General features: G+C 40.8%; 1 protein-coding gene across 1 annotated transcript in view; it reads left to right on the forward strand.

Moving 5' to 3' along the window:
- The first annotated feature begins 414 nt into the window (after positions 1 to 414).
- The window catches only part of CD2AP (CD2 associated protein), a 78,720-nt gene continuing 59,385 nt past the window's right edge, over positions 415 to 19,749 (forward strand). The window contains exons 1-3 of the mRNA XM_065401851.1: positions 415 to 429; positions 3,120 to 3,273; positions 15,343 to 15,443. Of these exons, the coding sequence (XP_065257923.1) occupies positions 415 to 429; positions 3,120 to 3,273; positions 15,343 to 15,443 (270 nt within the window). The remainder of the gene's footprint in view (positions 430 to 3,119; positions 3,274 to 15,342; positions 15,444 to 19,749) is intronic.

Raw genomic sequence — 19,749 nt, forward strand, 5'->3', positions numbered from 1 at the left:
GTTACAACTAAAATAATATAAGTTGCTTTAAAAGGTCCTCTTGTTGGACATTTTAAAAAAATAAAATGTGAATTAAATTAATATAAGTAAACTTAAAACTTCGAAGGATTCTAAATGCTGGAACTTTCTAGTCACTTAAGGCAATGCCAAGCCAACTGTTTTGTCAGTCACTTTGCTGTTGCAGCTTTGATAGAGGAACTTTATTAAAATGAATAAAATACTACCCAAAATTCAGAGGTTTCTGATTCTGATACGGCATGGTTTGGAAATTACAGTTCTTCTGTTACTCTAGGAATGAAAAGTAGTCTTACCATCAGATTCTGCACAGATGTTCAGAAATTGCATATATGCAGGAAACAGATAAAGATTTTAGTGGATCCCAAAGTTTTATGATTAATTTAAAATAAAGTGGACATGAATATAGCAACCGTTTCTTATTGTTTTTCTGCCTGTTGTCAGTGTATTGATGTGAAATATGGATTTATGGTCAAGTGGACTGAACACAGGATTGGGACTCAGGAACCTGCGTTTGAATCCTGGCTTGGATGTGGCCTTCATCTGGGGCCATGAACAAGATGCTTAATATCAGTGCTTCAACATTTCCATCTGTAAAATGGTGGTAAAAATGCATACCTCACAGGGGCATGGTAAAGATTAATTAATACTATTTGTGAAGTGCTACACATAACTGGTGCATACACAGCCCAGTCCTGGAACAGGTATTCATGTGAGTAATCCCATTCTGATGCGCGGAAGCCCCACTGATGTCTTAAATTACAGAAGAGGCTATGGTGGCAAAACCAGACTTACCCATCACTGGCAGCCAGGGACTGTCCCACCAAAGAGCCTGCCTGGTTAGTTGCACCCCCTCAGTTACTTGCAGGTTTTTTGGGATGTCCCTGCTGCAAAGCATACCTTAACAAATTCTGATCCCCCCCCATTGGAATAACTGGCTCAAGCTTTAGCTGGGCTGCTTGTGAAAGGGTTTCCCTTGCCCTCTTCTAGCCTCCTTCTCTCTCACTGAGGTACAGCAGCTGCTGCCTCTGTAGTCCCACACAGAGCATGGGGTAGATGGCAAAGTGCAGGAGAGCTCCCTATGCCTCTATGGAAACCTGTACTTATTCTTTAGCCAGCCAACTAGGTAGGTTCTGTAGCAAAGGCTCCTCTTGCAAACTGATAGTCTCCAATATTCTGTTGTTACCTTGCTGCTGGTGATGAATGGATCTGGTTCTGTCCCCAAAGCTGCAAGCTGACTGAAGATCCATTGTCGTTCTGTGAACCATCCTACTAGAAAGAAGGAAATTTTCAAGTAAATACAGATAAATGATCTTGTTGACTTAGTTAGTCTTGCAGGATAAGCACCTAGGTTTTATTTCGGGTTCTGCCATAAACTTTTTTGTGTTTACTGGTAAGTCCTTGAATCTACACAGTGCCAGGGAGTGAATGAAACTTTCAGGGGGCCAAGAAAAAAAGAAATAATGGGAGAAGGTGAGAGAATCTCCATTCTAGGGGTTTATGTTGGTGCCCAGCACTATGATATCAAGGCAACTTCACTGTCTGGGACTTCTCTGTGGACTTTGGAAGAGGCTTTTTTTCAGTGTAGCTACTGCTGAGCAGGCAGGCAGGCAAGCAGGAGGGTTCATAGAATAGACCAGGGAGGAATGGAACTCCCTTACCCACAAAAAATTATGAACATTGATCTCAGTTTGATTTTTGTGAATCACGTTTCCAACAGGAAGTGATGAAGAGAATCTCCTTGATGTGCAAGCCTTATCCTTTTCATATTGGACCTGGAGAGTCTCAATGTCTCTCCAGCCCAGCTGAGTAACTCTGCTAGGAACCACAGCTCTGGATTTTCATGACATGGAAGGCTGCATATATTTCCTGCTGGATCTGTGTCTAATGTGTTTAGTGAAGTTATATTTCAATATATAAACAAGACTCATGCCCCCATTTAAGGATTCAGCTGATACCACTTAGTAAATAAGTGTGCATTGTTTCAACTGTTTTTCTGTTATTTTAAGTACAACATCTAATTCTACAGCACCGGTTGCTGAATTCACTAGTGGAGGTGATAACCGTTCAGTGCTGATGTTACATGCAAGAGTTTCTCTTTATATTTTCTAGTAGCTTGTCAGGAACTACTGAGCACACAATAAACTTTCAGGGTGCATATTTACTTTATTCAAAATAGTAATTCTTTTTACAAATAAAAGCACTCTGGTGTTTAAGTGACCTGATTCACTGGACTAATTGCTGAAAAAATTGAGTCTCTTCTGTCAAAAAATGTTGGTTCTTATTTATGGAGCTCTCCTGTGCCATCAGATCAGGCCTATGGCTTTACTGCAGGGCTGTTTCCAAATTAGATCGTAAACATTTTATATCAGGTAAGAACTTGGCAATCTAAATGTTCAGAAAATCTATGCATAAACATGCTTATATTAGTGTTAGCTCATCTTCTCTTTCCTCCTGTTTATTTTAGACATCATTGCATCTTGTCATTAACCAAGACTGTAAATTCTTTGGGGCAGGGACTCTCTCTCTTATTGCATGGTTTATAAAAGACCCTGCACCATGGGTTGATGATTGAGGACTATAGGAACTGCTATAATATAAATGCTAAAAAGAGTAGATGATACGGAAAATATTTTTAAATTCTTCCACTTCTTTCACAATTTACATTGAAATACTGACCTCTGTGGAAGCATAAATATGTTGTAATTTAGCTTTTATATTGATTTTTCCCAGATTTCAGTGCAATGCAGCTGTTTTTCTATAGAGATTGGAGTAGTAGACCAGAATTCAGGACACTTTGTTTCTTTTCCTGCTTCTGGACTCTCTGGGTACCTCAGTTTACCTATCTGTAAATTGGATATAACATCTAACTTACACGGGTGTAGGGAGGATTGATGTTAAAGTACCTTGAGATGCTTGGATGATGGATGATGTTGTATAACTGGAAAGTGTTTTTTCCGATACAACCCGTTACACCATGGAACAACGAGTACTTGAGTCTACAATAGAATAGGGAATGTCTCACAAAGAACCCTATGATCTCTCGTTGAACGTAAATTACCCCTCAGTTTTGTAAATTTGTTCTGCCTTCTCTTTTCCACCAGGAAGTTAAGAATGACCCAGAACCTAAGGATGATGGTTTGCCAATCAAGAGGGAGAGGCATGGAACTGTAGCAAGCCTTGTGCAGCGCATGAGCACCTACGGTCTTCCAGCAGGAGGATTTCAACCCCATCCTCAATCCAAAAGCTTCAAAAAGAGTAGGTAGCTCCCCCTTTCCTTGCATTATATAAGGTACCTAAGATCAATGGCTTATAATACTTGTTTTCTCACCACTTTTACTCAGTGTTGCTTGCATTTTGTTAGGGCCTGTAGAGACCTGGGGGATGGGTGGGGTACTCCACTGCAGTCACTGTAGATTTATAATCTGAGCAGAATTTGGCCCTCTGACTTCATTGTGGTTCCATGGATGTAGCTGTGCTATATTGAGGATTGTGTTGGAACTGCAAACTATCACTTTAAGAGTTGGGGAGTGGAGGAGGGGAGTGACAGGTTTCCTGGTCCTGCTCACCAGCTAGGGGGCTCTGAAGGGAAGGAATACCCTGGTCAAACTCTGCCTGCAGATATGTGCAAAAGGTTTATATTGCATTCTGTAGAAGTCCTGTGCACTCGGATCTGAGAGCAGAATTTGGCCCACTGTAAAATCCAGAACTTACAGAATGTTGTTTTGTTCACCATAAAATTCCACCGAAGAAAGGACTTTGCTGCTTTGCCATTTTGCAACTCCCTGGGTGAAGCTCTGAGTGCAGCAACATAATACCTGGAGAGCAGGGTGGTTCACTGGCATAATCAGGTGGTGGTCATCCTGCATCGTTCAGACCATTCTGAACACTGGACACTATGATCTCTTACCTGCAGAAGGAGGCAGGAGAACTCAGCCAAATTTGTGATGTCATCTGCTTTGTTAGAGGGTCAGTTCTGTCTGAGCAATCAAATTCATTTTCCTATCTCGAGTAAAGGAAACATGTCTGTTCAGTGGAGCTCTTAGCTAGATTTTCTTTTAATGTTTTATGTACCTTGTCTTGCGTAGAGTGGTACTAAAAATCATTTTTATAGCATTGTGCGTTTGCATAGTGCTGTACAAATAGTCATGTTCCCTTCCCTAAAGAGTTTATAGTCTAAGATAGAAGAGAAAAATGCAAGACACTGGTTAGCAGTTGTTAGGGGAGGGTGCAAGTATTAGATGTCAGATATGATTCATATCCGCCCTGCTGGTCCATGGAGCATCTGTTCCAAGAACCCTTTGGAAAGTAAGGTTAAAACTGCTTTCAGGAGAGCCCTAATACATTTCTGGATCTGTACAACCTTGAGATGGTTCCAGAGGCTTGACTCTCACCACAATGAAGGGAGAGTGCCTTACAAAGGGTGAGGCATTTACGAGATGTAATTTAGATCAGAAGGAAATGCTTATAGCTGTCTCCATAGCAGCCAGCATAGAGCCTGTTGCTCTTGGAAATCTCCTTTTTAGAGAAGCACTGTCTCGCATCCTGAAGTCTCTGAGAATTCCAGGCTCATGCTGGGTGCTTAAGAAATGTTTCTAGGATCATTTATTTTAACAAGGGAAGTCTTGCTTGAGAATCCAAGGCTTTCTGACAGGATAACAGATTGTCACTCTCTAGTTCATTCAGATTTCTTCAGTTTGGTAAGATTGCTAAACCCTGCATCTTGAAAGAGCTGTCAGGTTGAGAAGAGTGTTCTCTCTCTCAAGAAGTCTAAGGAAGCCTTTTTCTGATAGTAAAGGAGACCACAGGGTTCTCTGTGGTGCAGATGTGACTTCTTCTCCCTTGGGTTGTAGACACTGTCTCCTGCGCTAATTAACTCAAGCCTAGTAATATTACATGGCAAAACTCCTTTCTCCTTTCACTCTAGCATGCATTCTGTCAAATTGCAAGTAATCCCCAAAACGAATTTATGGGCAGAACAATTAGTCTCAGTCCCTCCCCCCCCGATTTTGGAGAATTTTTCAGGTGGTTTAATATGAGGTGTCATTAGAGGTAGTTTTGGAACAAATTGACAAACTAAACAGTAATGAGTCACCAGAGCCAGTTGGTATTCACCCAAGAGTTCTGGAGGAACTCAAATGTGAAATTGCAGAACTACTAACTGTAGTTTGTAACCTATCATTTAAATCAGCTTCTGTACCAAATGACTGGAGAATAACTAATGTGACGCCAATTTTTAAAAAGGGCTCCAGAGATGATCCCGGCAATTACAGGCCGGTAAGCCTGACTTCAGTACCGGGCAAACTGGTTGAAACTATAGTAAAGAACAAAATTGTCAGAGACATAGATGAACATAATTTGTTGGGGAAGAGTCAACATGGTTTTTGTAAAGGGAAATCATGCCTCAGCAGTCTACTAGAATTCTTTGAGGGGGTCATCAAGCATGTGGGTAAGGGGGAATCAAGTGGGTATACTGTACTTAGATTTTTGAGAGAGCCTTTGACAAGGTCCCTCACCAAAGGCTCTTAAGCAAAGTAAGCTGTCATGGGATAAGAGGGAAGGTCCTCATACATGATGTGGAAAAAGGGGTAAACAGTGAGGTGGCAACATTTTCAGATGATTCAAAACTATGCAGTCTGCTTGGGGCTTCTCTATCTTGAGAAGAGCTACAAAAGGATCTCATAAAACTGGGTGACTGGGCAACAAAATGGCAGATGAAATTCAGTGTTGATAAATGCAAAGTCATGCACATTGGAAAACATAATCTATATATGGAAAACTATATACACCTCTACCCCGATATAACACGACCTGATACAACACAAATTCTGATATAACGCGGTAAAGCAGGGCTCCGGGGGGGGGCTGCGCACTCCGGCAGATCAAAGCAAGTTCGATATAACGTGGTTTCACCTATAACGTGGTAAGATTTTTTTGGCTCCCGAGGACAGCATTATATCGAGGTAGAGGTGTATCTAAAAGGATGGGGTCTAAATTAGCTGTTACCACTCAAGAGAAAGATCTTGGAGTCATTGTGGATAGTTCTCTGAAAACATCCACTCAATGTGCAGTGGCAGTCAAAAAAGCGAACAGAATGTTGGGACTCATTAAGAAAGAGAGAGATAATAAGAAAGAAAAGATCATATTGCCTCTATATAAATCCATGGTACGCCCACATCTTGAATACTGCGTGCAGATGTGGTCACGCCATCTCAAAAAGATATATTGGAATTGGAAAAGGTTCAGAAAAGGGCAACAAAAATTATTAGGGGTATGGAATGGCTGCCATATAAGGAAAGATTAATAAGACTGGGACTTTTCAGCTTGGAAAAGAGACAACTCGGGGGGATATGATAGAGGTCTATAAAATCCTGACTGGTGTGGAGAAAGTAAATAAGGAAGTGTTATTTATTTACTCCTTCTCATAACACAAGAACTAGGGGTCACCAAATGAAATTAATAGGCAGCAGGTTTAAAACAAGCAAAAGGAAGTATTTTTTCATACAATGCACAGTCAACCTGTTGAACTCCTTGCCATAGGAAGTTGTGAAGGCCAAGACTATAACAGAGTTCAAAAAAGAACTAGGTAAGTTCATAGAGATGGACCTTTGGTCTGACCCAGTATGGCTGTTTTTATGTTCTTATATTTTGTAGTTTTCAAGGCCTCTAGTAGCTTCCACAGATGCTGGGCCTGAAAGACACAAAAAATGTTAGGTTTATTTTCCACATTGAATCTTTGACCTCTGTAATCCAGGCTGTCATTTAGGGTGAATTTTCTACTGGAACCTGTAGGATCTATCTTCACTTTCTCATCAACCAATCCCATTGCAGGTTTTTGTTTGTGTCTTCTGGGCACAAATGCTGGAGGTTCAGGGCCCTCCTTTTTTGCCTTAATACAACTCTCAAAGATATTGGTAGCTGAACTTGAAAAGGGAGGTGTCAAGGCAGATTCCCCACTCTGGCGCTTTGAGTGCAGAAGGTGGGGGCCCGCAGGGATTCTAAAAATTAATACTTGGCAGGCTTGTACCAGGCTTGTATTAAACTCCCAAGATTACAGGTTTTCTCTGACTTTGGCTTGGTAAACGCTGCTACCACCCAAGTGAAAAACTGCCTCTTGCAAATCGTGGAAAAACTCACTTGGAAAGTTTTCCCTGAGGCCCCTCGGCTTTTCCACCCCTCCCTCGGGGAAGCAGAGAAAGAAAACAAACAAGGGAAACCCAGCTGTTGCCACCAGCTAATTGAAAAAACGTATGCACAGATCTTTTAAGACACAAAACCAATCAGTTTCTTAAAAAAGGTAAATTTTTTAAAAAAAAAGAAGAAAGGAAACACATCTGGAAAATCAGGCTATTGCTAGATTTTATAGAGTAACTGAAAAGGGGTTAAACACCAGGAATGGATCCCTGGGGTCCAGGTTTACATTACAAAACAAAAATAGCACAGAGGAAATCCACAAGCCAAAATAAAAGAAATAAACCTGATCGTGTCTGTCTAAACATTCCCTGTCCCAGGGGGTTTTAACAAGAGTGTTGTATGTGAGACACGGGGTAATTGTCCTGCTCTACTCAGCACTGGTGAGGCCCCAGCTAGGCACCACAATATAGGAAAGATGTGGACAAATTGGAGAGAGTCCAGAGGAGAGCAACAAAAATGATTAAAAGGTTAGAAAACCTGACCTATGAGGAAAGCTTAAAAAAATGGGCATAATAAGGCTTGAGAAAAGAAGACTGAGGGACAACCTGTTAAGTCTTCCAGTGTGGTAACGGCTGTTATAAAGAGGATGGTGATCAATTGTTCTCCATGTCCACTGAAGGTAGGACAAGAAGTAATGGGCTTAACTTGCAGCAAGGGAGATTTAACTATAAGAGTAGTTTAAGCTCTGGAATAGGTTTCCAAGAGAGGTCGTGGAGTCCCCATCTTTGGAAGTACTTAAAAACAAGGAGGACCAACATCTCTCAAGGATGGTCTAGGTTTTCTTGGGCCTAACATAGCTCAGGGGGCTGGACTTGATGACTTCTCGAGGTCCCTCCCAGTCCTACATTTCTATGATTCTGTGTTTAATCAGGGACCCCAAATTGAGTATGCATCTGGGCAAAGTGTTCCTGTAGGAACTCTGAATACAGCAACTGCAGTCTCTGATTTTCTAACCTCATCCAGGTACCATCCTAAAATATATGTAGGTCTCCGGAAACTGCACGTTGGGGAAATGCTGTTCAATTTTCATAGGGGTCTCAGGTGCCTCATGGCTCAATTTATTGTATTTCTGTGGACCCTGCTTGAGTTCAGTGCCCAGCCTTACCTCACAATTACAGGAGAAAAAGAACTTTATGGGTAACTTGGTTTTTCCTACTGTATCAGTCTGGACACCCAACCTGTGTCAGAGCTGAGAGGAAGACAAGTGCTTACTTATAGGTCATAGTGTTAAATAAACTCTTGATGACTAGTAACATCATGCCTACATTCATAGGAATCTAGTCGTTCTCTGAGCACAGCACTCTTGTTAGGCCTCTTAAGCTGCCACCTGGTATTATTTTACTATCCTTCTTTAACTTACCCCTAATTTTTCACCAGTTGTTAGCCACATTATGCTGTGTTAATTGCAAATTTCACTGAATTTTCTTCTTACCTCTTGTCATCAGATACAGACATGCTGTACACAGACTGACCTAAGAGAGAGCAGGGGAAAGCAAATTAGCAATACGGAAAATTCCCTTTTACAGGATTTCTGCTGACCAAGTTTTTTTTATTCCACTGTTTGACCAAGAGAATATGAATTCATAAAATGTTAATATACTGTTGACCTGCCAACTGGAAATGCCTCCGAAGGAGTGGGTCAGCACATATGTGTAGAACTTGCACTGAAAAGCTGGTATACTTGTCTTCTCCATGACATGTTTGGTGCTACTTCTATTCAATAAAACAGAGGACCAGCCTGTGATGTAATCATTCCAGGTTTCCACAGATTATCTTGGAAGTCTCTTACTAAGACTGTGAAATTACAAAATTGGCAATCCATGTACTTCCATTTCTTGCTCCTTCCACTGTTAAAGAAATCCAGAGAATGCCCTATTTATTGTCTGCTAAGTTTAAACCAGGGGTCTCAAACACAGTTATTTCCTGCGGCCCGCCATGGGCGCCGACTCCGTTGGGACGGGGACTTTGGGGAAGGGGTTGGAATGGGGGCGGAGAAGGGGAAGAGAGGTAAAATATAAATTAATGGATCCTTGCAGCACAGCTACATTTAGCATTTCTTCAGCAGTAATTTAGCAAGTTGATGAATCTAAAATTTATGGTTTCTACGGGGTTTGTCCTTGAACCAACAATCTGTATAGTGAGATTGTGCCCCTAACAAAAGCACAGTTTGTTTGTTTTTGTTTTTTTAGTGTTGTCCATATTGTGCTTTCTGCCTAGCCCTCGGTTTATTTATTGCATAGATTACATGATGTTCTCTCAGCTCCCTGACATCTTTAGTAGCTATCTCAAGTGATGCATCAATTTCTTGTGCATATTTTAGGGTCAAATTAGCCTCAGTCAGTAGATGTTTTTGTATTGCTTCATTTTGCATACCACATGCTAACTGGCCCCTTAATGCATCACTTAAACTGTTGATGCTCTGTTAATTTCCTTAATCCAGCCACATATTCAGAAATTTTCATTTTCTTTTTGGTTCCATATACAAAAATGAACATGGTCTCAAGTCATTAGTGGCTTAGGGGAGGGTTATTTTTGTAGAATATCCACACTCACTAAATGTTTTGTCTGTGGATTCAATAGGAGCTTTTAACTATGCAGCAGGTTATAAATTGAAGTCTTCGATACACTCTGTGAAATGGACTCTGTCTTCTCATCAGTTTTTACTGTTAACTGTAATATACAATCCCAATCTCTATGTAGGTGGGCCAGTCCTTTACTGAGCTATCGAACAAGTACATTTTCCCCAAATAGCTAGGCAGTTTTAACCTTTTATTTTTCTCAAAATCAGCAGTCTACTCAGTTGAAGTGGCAGCAGGCTGAAGTTTCCTTTCTGTTTCACTAGCCCTCTGCAGTTACTCTGTTTCATTGTATTGCGGCATCAGGATCCCATCTTCAATGCCAATGGTTGTTTGGGAAAGTAACTTGATGTCACCAAAGTTTGTGAATGTCAGGAAGATTCTTCAGCATGAGGGGCCAGAACAGCACTAAATAACTGCTAAGCGAGTTAAAAACTCAAAACTTTCTTTTTATCACAGAGATTTCCAGCATAGACAATTCTGCTTGTTCCATTAAAGAACTGTACATTACTGCAACAGGGAGGCCTGGGGCTAGCTAGCCTTGTTCAGTCAGTCCTGCCTCTGCCATAATTAGCTGCCCTGCCCCCAGACACAGGGGGAGCTGGACTAATTAGGGTCAGATGATAAACACCTGGGCCTAATAAGGGTCTGAGAAAACCCAGTTTGGGAGGAAAAACTACAGAGCGCTAACTGGGCTCCTGTGGACAGCCCTAAAGCAGGGTTTAGGGGACTCCAGGGAAGCAGCTTGGGAGTCTGTGCTATATTCCAAAGTGCAGAGACTCAGCCCTGGTCTACACTGGGGGGGGAATCGATCTAAGATACGCAACTTCAGCTACGAGAATAGCGTAGCTGAAGTCAACGTATTTAGGTCGACTTACCACGGCGCTGAGTCGACTGCTGCTGCTCCCCCGTAGACTCCGCTTGTGCCTCTCGTGGCGGTGGAGTACTGGAGTTGACGGGAGAGTGCTTGGGGATCGATTTATCGTATCTAGACTAGATGCGATAAATCAACCCCTGATAGATCGATCGTTACCCGTCGATCCGGTGGGTAGTGTAGACTTGCCCTCACAGGGAGCCCAGAAGGCAGGCTGAAGAGTAGCCCAAGTGGGGCAAAAGTACTTTTGGTCTTTTGTTACTCCAAAAGGAGATTGAACTCTGAGTGACCCAGCCAGAGGTTTGAGTCACCTGAATCCCTGGGAGAAACAGAAAACCTGGGGGATGGGAAATGGAGGCAGGGAGCACCTGCAGAAGTATGCTTGGCCAGCAAGTGAGAGGCAGGGCAGGCATGCCCTTTGACAATTACTCTTTATGTAATTTGACTTTTCCTTATTTTGACAGCCACCTATGTTGCTATATTCTCTCCTAAAAACTGCCAATAGAGAGCTGCTTCTTTGGCAGTTAACTTCCTCCAAGGTGACTGAAGAATACTGTTGTGCACATTCTTCTCCAACGATACTGAGAGTGGCCATTCTTTAGGACTGTTCCTAAAAGCACTGGGACAATACCTCTTATCTATATTTGCGGTCACTAGTGCCTTTATTTAACATTTAAAAAGTCTTTACTTTTTTTTTTTTTGCTTTTAATATCTATTTTAATGTGAAACAAAGTTATTTTACTATATATTCTTTTGGGGAGGACTTCTGTGGCTTTTGCAAGTAAGTGCATTCGCTACATGTGCAGTGTCTTACCTGGCAAAGTTTCTGAGGTGGGAACATTAATTGAAAAACTTTCTGAATGAGCAGAAAAAGAAACCAGAAAGCTAAAACACAAATTAAGCTCTATGCAGATTTATGTTGAATGCTCCCATTTCCAGGCTCAGTGTGGCATTTAGCACAGAAATATTTTTAAGCAGCCAGAAATGTGGCACTTAATGCCTTGTGGCTTTACTGTTTTTACTGCCCGGCTCTTGCCACTAAGAAAATGCATGAAGGACTGTGCTGGTTCTTTGTGAAGTTGTTAAAGGAGTGAACTTAATTTAAAAGAGCTCCAATGTATTTTGACTTTGTATTGCTCTATGATGACATGGGTTCTCTTCATCAGTACTTCCCTTTCCCCACTGAAGTGAGGTGGCTCTCACAAGGTAATATGCTAAAGACTCTTCAGATTGAGTGGAAATGTACATTTCCCTGAATGATCAGCAATCTCCTTTTGTTCATGCTTTCTATATTAATCTTAAGTGGCATGTTTATCTTTGACTGCCTTGAGCATCTGAATGAGCTTCTCTCCAGGAGCAGAATATGAATGTTTTGTGTAAGCTTGACAAAGAAGCAGCATTCTTAAGGAAGCTTGGAAACTGGTCTCTTTGAGCACAAGGCAGAAACGTGGTGTAATTTCCTCTTGATTTAGACGTCGTCAGGAACTTGAGTCAGCATCTGAGGGAACTTCAGACCCAATTTTGGAACTGCTTCCCTCATGACCTTTAGAGAAGAAAGATCACTAACTTCCTTAGTCCAAAATGTGGCTGACTCAGCAGCCTTGGTAAGCTGTTGCAGGGCAGGCAAAGAGCTCTTTCCTGTGACAAGATCTTACTCGGAGCCATATTATTAAAAGGTGCTCTATTGTACTGAGTTAAAATATTTTTGAAATTGAGCAAAGTATCATCAAAATTCACTTAATAGTATCTTCCATCCCTGGAAGACTTAATACATGTGAACATTGGGTATGGCTATAAAGTGCTAGAATAAAAGCTACATTTTAGCTATGAAGTGAGGCCTACATTTCATAGCTATGGCTTTCTACTGGTGAAATAGCCCTCTAGATGAGTGGTACCCAAACATTTTGTCGCGTTTTCTCCACCACCACTCATACCGTAATCTGTCCATGCCCCTGCAGGGGCCGGGTCAGAGGCTGGGAGCCAGGTCGGGCCTGGGGCTGGGATTGTGGGCTGGGCTGTGGCCGTGCTGGAGCGGAGCTGGGTGGTGATCCCTCCCAACCTCTCATGGGGGCTGACCTGGGCCCCACTGCGCTACCTTGAACGTTCCTTCATGCCCCCCTAGGGGGCATTCCCCACAGTTTAGGGACCACTGTTCTGGGTGAATCATAACTATGAAATTACATGAAGTACTAGTACATCACCAGAACACCACAAGCTGCTTCTGTACCATTTAGCCTCTCCAGCACTGTCCCTTTAAGTAGAGTGGTGGAACCATGTTGCATTTGACCACACATTCAGCCAGTTTTTGAATTCTTGCTGGCCTCTGTTCCTGACCCAAGAGGGCCACAAAGCATGTGTAGGCACATCCCCCTCATCCCACCATGTGAGGGAGGGCAACTGGAGCTTCCTGGAAGATAGCAGAGGGGCAGGAGAGGCCAATGAGGCCCTTTACACTTTCAATAATTAGTAACACAAGAACACTCCTTGATTGGGATGTATGTGGGTTTTTTTTTTTTAAACACACTCTTGCACTGAACCAAAATCTATTTCTGGCCCGGTGGGTATATTGTCTTGATAACAATGGCATTGGATCAGTATGGAAATGGGGCAGATTAGGGAAAAGATTTTTAGAAAGTAACCCACAGTATATGGATCTTAAACATATTGCTTGTTGTTTGTCTTACCTATCTTCTGGCTCTTTTAGATTATAAACATGTTTTCCTATGTATTTATATTTCCCCTAAGGTAATAGGTTCTTGATCCTAATTGGAAGTTTGGGGCAGTTCTGTAATCTTGGAGGCAGCTTTTAGATCTTTTCAACTGGTAAAGTGAACTTTTAAGGCTTTATTGAAGGCATGTAGCTTTTCTCCTTCTGAGTTGTAGAGGTTGGGGGTAGCCAAGTGTAGCAGCTGTGTACTTAAGTAACAAAAAGTATATCATGTAAGTAAAGATTGTTGCCCCATGCCTTTTTATATGTTCTTAAATTTTGGTGTCTGTGTCAGGAACTGTCTCAATGTGTTGACAGCGCCCAGCAGTAGGTGGGCAGTACTGGAATACAAATAATAATAAAATCATAGAAATGTAGGGCTGGAAGTGACCTCAAGAGGCCTCCAAGGGACCTCAGAGTCCAGCCCACTCTACTAAGGCAGGACCAAGTATACATCCTTGACATGTGTTTGTCTAACCTGTCCTTAAAAACCTTCTGTGATGGGGTTTCCACAACCTCCCTTGGTAAGCTATATCAGAATTTAGCCATCCTTATAGTGGGAAAGTTTTCCCCAATATCTAACCTAAATTTCCTTTGCTGCAGATTAATCTTATTACTATTTGTCCTATCTCAGTGGATATGGAGAACCAATGATCACCATCCTCTTTATAACAGCACTTAACATCTATGAAGATGCTTGTCAGGTCCCTTTTTCAGTCGTTTTTTTCTCAAGACTAATCATGCCCAGTTTTTTAACCTTTCCTCATAGGTCAGATTTTCTAAACTTCTTATTTTTGTTGCTCTCCCCCGGACACACTCTACAATTTGTCCACTTTTTTTTTTTTTTTTTTTTTTTTTTTTTTTTTAAGCGTGGTGCCCAAACCAGTGCTGAATAAAGCAGGACAGTTACCTGCTGTATCATACATACAACACTCCTGTTAATATACCCAGAATGAAAATGTTCATTCAAGATGGAAGTTGCCTTGGAAAGTTTATGATCATCTTATTAGCTGGAAAACTTCTAGAAGTTCTCCTTGTAGTGGGAAAGAAGAAACCATCAAGACTTCTACATTGGTGTCATTTCAATATTAATCTGGAAAACTGTAACCTTGTGACATGTATAAATTTGGCTTGTGGTGCTACTGCAAGCTGCTTGAGCTGTCTCTTACCATGATGCCTTCTGTCTTTTAATATTTGTATAGCTGTGTATCCTTTTCGTCCTAGATTCTTTTTGTGCCACTTAATACTGATTGATTGAATGATAGGCTTTGTATCCTGATTTACATGCTGGAACTGGGAAAAGTTTTGTACTCCCCGGAGTCCAGTGAAACAGATGCCTTTTTTTATCAGGTTCTGAATGTTCAGGCAAAACAAATATTATCATTACCCCCAAATTAATACCTAACAAGGTATGTTTATTTCATGCAAAGGATGTCTGCATTTCATTGCTCTGCAGATCATCTGACATTTTTGTAGGGATGGGTGTTTGCGAGAAGTGTAGTCATAAAACTTCAGATTCATAAATGTGCACCAGAATTACTCCCTTCGCCTCGATCAATGCTGTGGGTAGCAGGTAGCTGACAGCGGTTTTGATTGTTGCAGTCTTCTCACAGGAAGTAGCTTGAAAATAATTGAACGGCTAATCTATGACTCAATTATGTCAATAAAACTTTGTATTAATGTGCTGGTAATTGGCAGTACACTGTTTACTCCCTTGTAATTGGCAGAGTTTAAGCTCACAAATGGAAGCAGTCAGTATTTGTAAAGGTCTACCTAGCTCAGGGCAAGCTGGATTTATACTGATGTAAATGGACAACTGGAAAACTAGAAACTAAGGAAGTGTAGTTAGCTCCTTGGCATGATTTACAGGTGTTCTCATCAAATATGATCCTTGAAAGATTTGAATATGGAAAAGTACACAATTATTTTTAGGCAGTTTCACTTTAATTATGTTTTTATAATGTCCCTTCCACCAGAGTTAAAGAAGCGGCAGTGTAAAGTGCTGTTTGAGTATATTCCACAGAACGAGGATGAACTGGAGCTCAAGGTGGGGGATGTTATTGACATTAATGAAGAGGTAAGTTATGTTATAGAACTAATCCCCTGGCATTTGGCCCAAATGAAACCTTTTTTTGATTGAAACGTTGCAAAAATGTTGAAAGATAGTGAGGGAGGCATGATTTTCTGTCTCTAAAGTTTTTAGTTTAGAGGTTTTCTGTCTTAGGAATAGCAAAATGTTAAATTAACAAAGGCCTAGTGTTTAGCAAATATTAGTCTATAAGTCATTGAAGGAATAACATGTACTTTAGTAAATCATGTTCCATTACACATTAATTTCCTAAAAATGCTTTCTAGTTCTTTATGGTTTGTACATGTGATATTTGCCTGGAGGTTGTTTTGCTATGTGGACTCAAGTTATTCCTGGCTGATCACCTGTAACTTCACACACAGGAGCCAGGCTTAGATGAGAGTTGTGTTAGTAGACCAGATTTTTAGGGCTTGCCTTTTCTTGCAAAGTATTCTCTTTTTTTATTGAACCTTTGAACAAATCAAAGTAGCAACAAATGTGCAGTAGATCAAACTTGGTAGCTATTTGCTGAACAGTACAGAACATCATGAACACACCACCCCATTGCATTAGCATACTGAGTACAGAGTGCAATTAAAGAGCTCCGTCTTGATATTGAAAACCGTTCATGACATTGTCCCTACCTACCTGAAAGCTCAACCATATCCTCTCATGACAGCTGCTTTACTCAAACAGTCAAACTTTCAACCTGTAGTGGGGTGGCTTGTGAGTGTGGAAAGAAGGAACTTTCACAGGAACTGTAGTATGGAACCTATGGAAAAGGTAAGCATGACCCCAGAAGCAGCCATTTTCAGAGCGAGGTGCAAAACTTATTCTTCAGCTCAACTTTCTCAAATCTGCACATGTTTTTCTAGCTATTTCTCCTAAAGTCTACAAAGGAGGGAAGGGAGATTTACTGTTCCTTCTATTTTTAAGCATTTGGGAGGCTCTCAGATACTGTATTATACGGGGGACAATATAATTAGCTACATGGAAACCAGCAGTGTTTTATTGTGGGGTTTTTTTTTAATATGCAGTTTGACCTGGCTCCAGCTGTTCGGATAAGTGTGACCTATTAAGGGGAGCTGATATCCTCCGCAGAATAATACATGTTGCAAAAAAGGGCCTTGTATATCCGGAGCAATTATCCTCATAATTTCAGATGTTTAGGGTTAAGCCTCATTGACCTGTAGAATTTGTTTTGATAATTTTTAATAAACAGAGCAAGTGCTTTTGCAGATTATGGCTTAAAGATGACTTCTAAAATCACAATACATAAGTAGCTTTTTTACTCCTCCAGGCAAATCTCATATTTTTAATGCGTAGTTAATGCTTAGGTATAATAGTGATAAGTTCTTTATCCACACAGATAGAGAATATTGCTCATTCAAAAGGCAGTTTTCATTGACAGTAATAGTAAAATGTTTAAGAAATTGCCATTCCCAAACCTCTAACGCCAAGATCTGAATTCTTGGTATCACATGATGCAATGAATCATACCAAGCAGCCTAACAGAATGTGAAAGATCTAAGACAATATTTAAACATGTTACCTGATGCTATTTTTCATTCCTGGCATCCTTCAGCTGTGTTTGTTCAAATGTAGTTGTGTATGTGTTTGATATAGATCCAGGCATTGTCACTGTCCTTCTCCATCAGGTTTCCAAGTGACTTAATGGCCCTGGTTTCCTGCGAGGAGTGATCCTGTACATGTGGTGGCTGTTGCAAGGACTAATGTTAATAACATTTTTGATTTTTTTCTGGATCCTCTCAAGAGTTCAATAACAGGGAGTCCTCCGACTTACGACACAATGCAATTCTCAGGAACGAATTGTAAGTCGAAACGTTGTAAGTCGAAACTGCTTTTCCCATAGGAATCAATGGTATGAAGGGGGGATTGGTTCCCGAACCAAGGTTTGATACGCTATTTTCACCACAGTAACCCAGATTTTTGTACTAAATGAATTATAGATGACAAATGTTGCAACATCAATGTATTTACTGTACACTGTATTTTGTAAACAGCATTCAAATAATCATATAAACTCACATATGCTGCTCAGAAAGCCAGGGAGAACAGCACACATGCTGAGTCTCAGCCAATCACTGTTCAAGCTTTCTGATTGGCTGAACCCGGGACCGGGAGCCAATCAAAAATAAGTGGCAACCCTACCTGGCAACAAGCTACCCTGCTGCCTTGAAGCCAATCAGAAGCGACTCCTTCCAGCTCCATACCACTATAATGCAACCAGGAAGTGATTTCAAGCAACTTTATGCAAATCCAGCGTCGTAAGGGCGAAACAATGTCATGGGGTGAAAAGGGCAGTCAATTGAAAAGCAACATAAGTGGCGTCCAATGTAAGTTGGGCGTCGTAAGTCCGAGGACTCCCTGTATATAGAAAAACGGTATAGTAGCTGATAATCTGCATTCCACCAATCATACAGCAGGACACTTCTGTAGAGCTGCTGTTGATGATAATTCTAGTGTGATTTAGGATAAAGCTGACAAAGGGGGGAATTGGTGCTATTTAGACACAAAACCGGATGCAAGACCAGGACTGTGAACAGTGCCAGGAAACCATTACAAAACAGAAAACATACCCAATGTGGCTTGCCTTATAGGTTGCTGATTTCAATGAGGGACCAAAGTGCTCCTTGGTAAATCTTGAGACAGAAGATATTATATAAATGACAATAACGTAATTCCCTTCTCTCTCAGGCTTGAGAGAATTCTATGAATGTGCTTGTCTGTGTTAAAAAAAAATTATAAACTATGCCAGATTGAATCCCTCAAGAGATCTCTCTTCCCAGTGGCTGTCAGAAGAGGTTCAGTAATTAGTTCAGTTTAAAAAGCATTTGTTTTAATGTTTAAAATGCATAGACTAACTTGAGTAACTGTATAATCTTTCTATTGTAAGCCCTTTGTTTCCTCAGTCTTTTCTTTCTTACTGTTTATTACCCCTGCTCATCATCATCATTATTATTATTTGATTTGTATAACCATAGTGCTTAAGAGCCCCAGTCTTGTACCATGATCCCGTTGTGCTAGGTTCTATACAAACAGAACCAAAAGACAGTCCCTGCCCCAAGCTGCTTAGAATCTAAGCAGAAGTAGATGGTAAATTAATTGACTGGGACCTTCTTTGTAGTAATATTTATTACTTCTGCTACTACATTTACTACTGCTGCTGCTACATAATGTATATTCTATAGCTGCAGCAGCTACAGACCTCAGCCAGGGTTGAGCCCTTCGTGCTAGGCAGTGTACATACACAGATTAAAACAATCCCTGCCTTGAAGAACTTGAAGAGAAGACAGATATAGACCAACAAAAAAAAGCAATTTACCAAAAGCACAGTACAATTTTCCCTCAATTTTGCCATATAAGAAACCTGCTTTCCCTACCAATTTCACTTTTGTCCAGCTGTCAGTCAAGGTTTTAATGTGTCCTGTTAAGCACCTAGCACACATTTGAGAATTGTAAAACAATAAATACTAACGTCCTGTCATTCAGTCTCATTCATGTATCTATCTTTCATTTACAGCTGATAGTTTTAAATGTGTGCCCAGTGGTTCATTTGATTTAAATTATGTAACATCAGCGTTTAGAACAATATTCAAGCTTACAATTGGTAAGTTTGTTAGCAGCAGAACTGGATTCTTTTTGACTGAAGGTTGGGAGTGAGCTTGCTTGCTTGGGTCAGTTTCTCCTCTGTTTAGGCATCTGAAAATCACAATTTTTATCCCATTTTTTGTTGCAGTGGTTATGTTTGTGAGTGTTTCTATGCAACTTCCCTAGTGACCACTATGTACAGATGGTGTTTAGTGAATGTAGTAGTATTGCAACTCCCTCTTGTGGTCAATACTGAACCTGTTACATGCAAGTGTAATGCAGTAGAATTTCAAATATCCAAATTGCTTGTGTGATTAAAAAAAAATAGGCTTGGATAATTGGGAGTCAGTTTACATGGATTCTGTAGATCAGGGAGATATGCTGACAAGTTAGATGTTTGGACACTGAAGATTTGGCTTCTGAGGGCTATAATTCTTGTAAGATCTACCTGATTTAACCACACATCAGGTTGTTGGGTTATAATTCTGTACCTGGCAGAGGCAGGAATTGTAACCAGGAAATAAAAGTATTCTGTTCATGTTGTTATACCCCTTTGCTAAGAAAGGAAGAGGTGATCTTAGCAGGAAATTAAGAGTGGGGTTCACATTTCTGTGCACCCAAGGCTTTCGGGGAGTTTTGGGCAGCACTCCTGTAGGTGATATCAAGGTTGGTGGGTTTTTTTTTAAGAATCTGAAAAAATAGA

Source organism: Emys orbicularis, chromosome 3, assembly GCF_028017835.1.
Source record: "Emys orbicularis isolate rEmyOrb1 chromosome 3, rEmyOrb1.hap1, whole genome shotgun sequence".
NCBI classification, from domain to species: domain Eukaryota; kingdom Metazoa; phylum Chordata; order Testudines; family Emydidae; genus Emys; species Emys orbicularis.